General features: G+C 49.0%; 1 protein-coding gene across 1 annotated transcript; it reads right to left on the minus strand.

Annotated features, from left to right (window-relative positions):
- Positions 1-650: 650 nt before the first annotated feature.
- mrps25 (mitochondrial ribosomal protein S25) lies at positions 651-7,918 on the minus strand. The gene is made up of 4 exons (XM_031901162.1): positions 7,714-7,918; positions 4,137-4,243; positions 1,450-1,537; positions 651-999 (listed from the first exon to the last, which is right to left on the minus strand). Exons 1-4 carry the CDS (start codon positions 7,845-7,847, stop codon positions 807-809), a joined length of 522 nt encoding a protein of 173 aa, XP_031757022.1. The 5' UTR covers positions 7,848-7,918; the 3' UTR covers positions 651-806.

Genomic DNA, 7,918 nt, shown 5'->3' on the forward strand with positions numbered 1-7,918 from the left:
ATTGGTTGCCATGAGTTATTGCCCAGATGCAAAGTTGCCCAGTATTTATAAATGACCCCCAGTCATTGGTCTTGGGCCGGGGCCAGGGGGAGGAGTAAAGAACAGATGTTTGGTGATGCGTACCAGCTCTAATGGCTTAAGGGAAAGAAAGCAAGGACTCTGGAGATAGAGGGCATGCAGCAGTGGCACAGTAAGCTTCAGGGGACACTTGTTTTTAACTTGTCCTTTAAGGATACAACCCTGATGTTGCTGAACTACAGCTCCCAGTTTTACCATTGATATGTTAAATCAACATTTAAGAAAAGTGTTTAGACCCCTTTTTCGTGGTGCAACTGCTCAGACCTGCCACCCTTATAGGGCAGCTGTAGCCTCCTTCCCCAGCCTTTAGCTCCAGAGAGGAGTTGATAGCGATTAAGTTACTGGACAGGGAGCACCATGGGAGATCAGAACATGAAAGTACAGATTCACAGAAGTTCAAAACTATAAAACATATACTGCAAAAATGAAGAAGCGCGGCTTGTGAGGGTTCTGATGTTCCTTTAGGGCAGTGATCCCCAACCAGTGGCTCCTAAGCAACATGTTGCTCACCAACCCCTTGGCTGTTGGATGGGAAAAGGCCCATGTGCCAAACAGTAAAGACAACACATGAAATTTTTTAAATAAACAATATATTACAAAAAAAATAAACTGAAAACACTTTCAATGTTCTCATATTCAGCCCTATACAGTGCAGTCCAAGTGCAGCCAGCAGGCGAGTGAGGAAAGTCACCTGTTACTAACCCAGCTGTGTCCGCAATTAGTAAGGCTCACACCTCAGTACTCTCTCTCTGTTGGGCTTTGTATTTGCCAGTCATTTCCTTTGGCAGTGGGACTTTTGAAGGGCAAGGAACCTGTCCCTCTACTTCACATATACACTCTCGCAGATGGTACTTCCGCAGGCCAAAGTTGGCCGGATTGGACTTCACCATTTTTGCTTGTTCCTCGGCCCTCAGTGTTTCCCTGCAGTTAAGAGGAAAATATTAGCTTGTGGTTCCTGGTCAAAAGAAAATGATACACTGACAGAACAACAATGATACACTGACAGCCGTAAAGCAAACATCTGGAGGAGGAAAAATGTCTGCTCGGTGATGAGCATGGGGCTGCATTTAGCCCAAGAAGCTGCTGTACAGGATGCAAAGTGTTCATAAAGTGCTCACTCACTGCCTGTCTCAGCAATGCACCCCCACCTTCCAAGCACCTAGCTAAGGAAAAGAACACCCAGAAATGAAAATATAAAGCCAGAGTAAGGACTTAAGCATGCAGTAAGTGAGGTTGCTATGATACAAGGTAGGTCATTCACTTGCTGCAGCAAAATAGCTAAAAGAGACACTTCAAAGCAGCAACAACAGACAGACAGGCGCAACATTTGCACTGCTTAACTGCTCAGCATGATTGTAACACAAGACTTACCCTGTTTTCCCCAAGATTTTTTTCACATGTTGTACAATTTCTGTGTTGCTTTTGTCCTCGATGTCGACCAGAACCTGTTCTCCGCTATCTACAACAAAGGAGACAAGAGCTATGAGGAGAGAAGGAGCAGGGCTGCAGTAAAGCGACAGCTATTTATCGTATTTAGGAAGAGACACAACTATAAACAATGTGACATATAAGCTAAATGGTGCCTAGGTGCAGCCACATGACTAAAGGCACTCAAGAGATTTTCAAACATTTAACCTGCCTTGGCTTTCCATGGGAAAGGTTGTGGTTTAAATTCTAGCAGGTCACTTAAACAGGAATTGTCGCTGAAATTGCAGGAAAACATGGCTGTCTGTAGGAAGCAACCCTTATGCAATTTAAGCTAAAAAATCAATAGAAATCACTTCTACAGGGTTCTGACCACACCAGCTAGGGACAAAGGGATGAGCCTGTACTTTTGACTGAGGCAGAGGACAATGCATATCACTGACAGGTAGGGGGCGATCTCCTATTTAATAACAGTGCCTTATTTGCTGGTGAGTGATATGTTCTGCCTACTGATAGCATAAAAACCTAAAATGTTTGTAATTAAATGGATGCAAAGACTCAAATATGAAGTGGCTCCACCTTCTGGACAAAAAGTAGCACTGTAGGAGCAGAGAACAGGTAAAAGTTTTAGATTTGGTGACTTTGTGCCTTTGTGCATGGAAACAGGGCCCCAGACATTGACTTAAAGAACAAGAAAAGTGCAGAATTGCCTTAAAGATGGCAAAAAGGCACCCATTTATATAGTGACCATGAAAATGCCACCCTTGCAAAACTCCACAAATTAGTACTTGAAGGAATACTGTCATGGGAAATGTGTTCATCAGTTAATAGAGCTTCTCCAGCATTATATTTAATTTTGAAATTTTCACATGGGGCTAGCCATATTCTCCATTTCCCAGGGTGCCACAGCCATGTGACCTTCAGCCACACTTTACTGCTGAGCTGCAAGTTGGAGTGATATCACCATATGGGAAGGTAGCAAGATAGCAGCTCCCTGACAGCTGTATTGCTAAGGCTAATGACCCACAGAGCGAGTTAGTCTTTTTACAGAAGTGAATTGCAGATTAAGATCGCTTAGGCTTATGGCCCAGGGATCAAGTTATTCACCCGTGATAGATCTCTGCTACTGCGGGCAACTAGCCACTCTGTAATGCCTTTCCACCAACAACAATAGAAGTTGCTGGTGGAAAGCCCTACGCATTGCTTTGGCTTTTCAAAGACGTGCAAAGTTTCCTCCTGCAGGCAACGTTGTGTGACTTCCGAAAGCTGAAGTGATGCGTAGGCCTTTCCACCGGCAACTCTTATTGTTGGTGGAAAGGAATTACGAAGCGACTAGTTGCCCGCAGTAGCAGAGATCTGTTGCAGGCAACTAACTTGCTCTGTGAGACATTAGCCTAAAAGAGGTACATATGGGAATAGCACTCAGTAGTAAGAAATCCAAGTCCGGCTTGGGACTCCTCCAGTTACATGGGAGTAGGAGAAACAATAGGTTAGCAGTTCTAATGTGTAGCGCTGGCTCCTTCTGAAAGCTCAGACTCAGGCACAATGCACTGAGATGGCGCCTACACACCAATATTACAGCTACAAATACATTTGTTGGTTCAAGAATAACATTCTAAATGGAAGAGTAAATTATTTGCTATCTAAAAACAGTATAATTTAGAAATAAAAATTACACCATAAAAACCATGACAAAATGCTTTTGATAAAAGTAACAGCAGAGACATAAGATTATTTATAGTTTGTACTGTTAGTTACATTTTTTGTGCAGTATCTGTCTCATGGTTTACATGCATTTGTGGTTCTGCCAAAACAATGCAGCAGAAGCCAGACGATTTACAGGAATGGAAAAGAAATGACTTTTGATACATTGTTTCAAGAGTCAGAACCGAAAGACAGGGATAAACAAATACTACTTCCAATAATGATAATGTTTACAAATAACTAGAAAACAATTAAAATGATTAATAAATATATATTACAAAGTAGCTTAAAGGGAAACTATACCCCCAAACAATGTCTATAAAAATATATTGCATAAACAGCTCATATGTAAAACTTGCTTCATACATATAAACCATTTTCATAAAAATATATTTTTTTAGTAGTATGTGCTATTGGGTAATCCTAAATAGAAAACTGCCATTTTAAGTACTAAGGGCCGCCCCCTGGGATCATAGGATTCACAGTGCACACAAACAAGCCAAGGCACACATACATGCTAGGCCCCATCAGCCAATTAATGGGCAGAGTTCTGCCTTTTGCTCCCACACTACTTCCTGTTACAGTCAGAGCTGCATTATTTCCTGTCAGCTGATCTCTGAGGGAGCACACAGCCCATCACTAAATGGCGGCTCAAGGGAAAGGATGTAAAAGGGCAATATTTACTGATATATATATTCCAGTTTGGCGAGATTCTTTAATGGGTCACTTAACATAATATAAACTATCTATTGGTTAAGTATTCATTCTGGGGGTATAGTTTTCCTTTAAATAAACTTTTATTATGCAAAATAACCCCATGGCCCCTGGGTCCCCCAATAGCATTTATAGCACAAAGGGCAAACCTTGAGAAATACAAGCTTATGAGATTAGGCTTACATTATGGCATGGAAATGGTTAATCACACTTACCTAAATAAAACCTTAGGAACGGGGATGGCGTCATATTCTTGAACATCATTATCTGGACCCAAGGATTCTTGTACTGGATCTGAGGGATATTGAAAAACACGAACTTCCTATGGACATAAGAGAAACATTAATAAGACGCCATAGATAAAGCTCATACCCGCACTATTACCCTTTCCCTAAACACATGCCCCTAAGCTGCCCCTACACTGCCCTGTATGGCACTGCCCCCCGCACTGTGACTGAGCAGAGCTGCCCCTGTCTGACAGTAATAACGTGAGGACTCATAGAAGACCAGGCAAGGCATATGGGATACAGGTACAGGCCTTTAGTCTGGTGACCAACACTGATGCCACATTACGGCAGCTGGGCATAGCAGGGGGCAGTTTGAAGATTCAGGTTGAAGCTCACTAGTAGTCTCATTCAGTCAGCCAGTCAGTCTCATGCACCTTGCAGGTCAGTCTCTCACTCAGCTTCCCATTATGCCTGTCTCACACTAACTCATCTTGCAGGTCAGTCTCTCACTCAGTTTCCCATTATGCCTGTCTCACACTCACTCATCTTGCAGGTCTGTCTCTCACTCAGCTTCCCATTATGCCCGTCTCACACTCACTCATCTTGCAGGTCTCTCACTCAGCTTCCCATTATGCCTGTCTCACACTCACTCATCTTGCAGGTCTGTCTCTCACTCAGTTTCCCATTATGCCTGTCTCACACTCACTCATCTTGCAGGTCTGTCTCTCACTCAGCTTCCCATTATGCCTGTCTCACACTCACTCATCTTGCAGGTCTGTCTCTCACTCAGCTTCCCATTAAGCCTGTCTCACACTCACTCATCTTGCAGGTCTGTCTCTCACTCAGCTTCCCATTATGCCTGTCTCACACTCACTCATCTTGCAGGTCTGTCTCTCACTCAGCTTCCCATTAAGCCTGTCTCACACTCACTCATCTTGCAGGTCTGTCTCTCACTCAGCTTCCCATTATGCCTGTCTCACACTCACTCATCTTGCAGGTCTGTCTCTCACTCAGCTTCCCATTATGCCCGTCTCACACTCACTCATCTTGCAGGTCTGTCTCTCACTCAGCTTCCCATTAAGCCTGTCTCACACTCACTCATCTTGCAGGTCTGTCTCTCACTCAGCTTCCCATAAAGCCTGTCTCACACTCACTCATCTTGCAGGTCTGTCTCTCACTCAGCTTCCCATTAAGCCTGTCTCACACTCACTCATCTTGCAGGTCTGTCTCTCACTAAGCTTCCCTTTATGCCTGTCTCACACTCACTCATCTTGCAGGTCTGTCTCTCACTCAGCTTCCCTTTATGCCTGTCTCACACTCACTCATCTTGCAGGTCTGTCTCTCACTCAGCTTCCCATTAAGCCTGTCTCACACTCACTCATCTTGCAGGTCTGTCTGTCTGTCTCTCACTCAGCTTCCCATTATGCCCGTCTCACACTCACTCATCTTGCAGGTCTGTCTCTCACATTACTTCCCATTATGCCTGTCTCACACACACACCTTGAAAGTCTGTCAGTCAGTCACATTGCAGGTGTGTAGCACTCTCAGCTGCCTCCCTAGGATTTGCCCTTCTTCCCACCTATTGCCCCTCTCACCTATTGCCCCTCCCACCTATTGCCCCTCCCACCTATTGCCCCTCTCACCTATTGCCCCTCTCACCTATTGCCCCTCCCACCTACTGCCCCTCCCACCTACTGCCCCTCCCACATACTGCCCTTCCCACCTATTGCCCCTCTCACCTATTGCCCCTTCCCACCTATTGCCCCTCTCACCTACTGCCCTTCCCACCTATTGCCCCTCCCACCTATTGCCCCTCCCACCTATTGCCCCTCTCACCTACTGCCCCTCCCACCTACTGCCCTTCCCACCTACTGCCCCTCTCACCTATTGCCCCTCCCATCTACTGCCCTTCCCACCTATTGCCCCTCTCACCTACTGCCCTTCCCACCTATTGCCCCTCCCACCTATTGCCCCTCTCACCTATTGCCCCTCCCATCTATTGCCCTTCCCACCTACTGCCCCTCTCACCTACTGCCCTTCCCACCTACTGCCCCTCTTACCTACTGCCCCTCCCACCTATTGCCCCTCTCACCTACTGCCCTTCCCACCTACTGCCCCTCTCACCTACTGCCCCTCCCACCTACTGCCCCTCCCACCTACTGCCCCTCCCACCTACTGCCCTTCCCACCTACTGCCCTTCCCACCTACTGCCCCTCCCACCTACTGCCCCTCCCACCTACTGCCCTTCCCACCTACTGCCCCTCTCACCTACTGCCCCTCCCACCTACTGCCCCTCCCACCTACTGCCCCTCCCACCTACTGCCCCTCCCACCTACTGCCCCTCTCACCTACTGCCCTTCCCACCTACTGCCCCTCCCACCTACTGCCCCTCTCACCTACTGCCCCTCTCACTTACTGCCCCTCTCACCTATTGCCCCTCTCACCTTGCCCCCTCTCACCTACTGCCCTTCCCACCTACTGCCCCTCTCACCTTGCCCCTCTCACCTATTGCCCCTCTCACCTTGCCCCTCTCACCTTGCCCCTCTCACCTTGCCCCTCTCACCTACTGCCCCTCTCACCTTGCCCCTCTCACCTATTGCCCTTCCCACCTACTGCCCCTCCCACCTACTGCCCCTCTCACCTACTGCCCCTCTCACCTATTGCCCCTCCCACCTACTGCCCCTCTCACCTACTGCCCCTCTCACCTACTGCCCTTCCCACCTACTGCCCCTCCCACCTATTGCCCCTCCCACCTATTGCCCCTCTCACCTACTGCCCCTCTCACCTTGCCCCCTCTCACCTACTGCCCTTCCCACCTACTGCCCCTCTCACCTTGCCCCTCTCACCTATTGCCCCTCTCACCTTGCCCCTCTCACCTACTGCCCCTCTCACCTTGCCCCTCTCACCTACTGCCCTTCCCACCTACTGCCCCTCCCACCTACTGCCCCTCTCACCTTGCCCCTCCCACCTACTGCCCCTCTCACCTTGCCCCTCCCACCTACTGCCCCTCTCACCTACTGCCCCTCTCACCTTGCCCCTCTCACCTATTGCCCCTCCCACCTACTGCCCTTCCCACCTACTGCCCCTCTCACCTACTGCCCCTCTCACCTACTGCCCCTCCCACCTACTGCCCTTCCCACCTACTGCCCCTCCCACCTACTGCCCCTCCCACCTATTGCCCCTCTCACCTACTGCCCCTCTCACCTTGCCCCTCCCACCTACTGCCCTTCCCACCTACTGCCCCTCTCACCTACTGCCCCTCCCACCTACTGCCCCTCCCACCTACTGCCCCTCTCACCTACTGCCCCTCTCACCTACTGCCCCTCCCACCTACTGCCCCTCCCACCTACTGCCCCTCCCACCTACTGCCCCTCTCACCTACTGCCCCTCTCACCTTGCCCCTCTCACCTTGCCCCTCCCACCTACTGCCCTTCCCACCTACTGCCCCTCTCACCTACTGCCCCTCTCACCTACTGCCCCTCCCACCTACTGCCCCTCTCACCTACTGCCCCTCTCACCTACTGCCCCTCTCACCTACTGCCCCTCTCACCTTGCCCCCTCTCACCTTGCCCCCTCTCCGAGCTCCCCGTTAGTGTTATAATTGACCGTCATTATCTTCACGTTGTTCTTGAACATGATCTCCCCGGCCTGTAGGTACTGCAGAGTCCTACGGATCGGGAACCTGCCTTTCATCGGCATGTTGCTTGCACTGCCAGGGACACAGGAAGCCGCTTCAAGAAGCACTGCATGCCGGGAACTCTTCTTTTCCG

This window comes from Xenopus tropicalis, chromosome 4 (assembly GCF_000004195.4).
Source record: "Xenopus tropicalis strain Nigerian chromosome 4, UCB_Xtro_10.0, whole genome shotgun sequence".
NCBI classification, from domain to species: Eukaryota; Metazoa; Chordata; class Amphibia; order Anura; family Pipidae; genus Xenopus; species Xenopus tropicalis.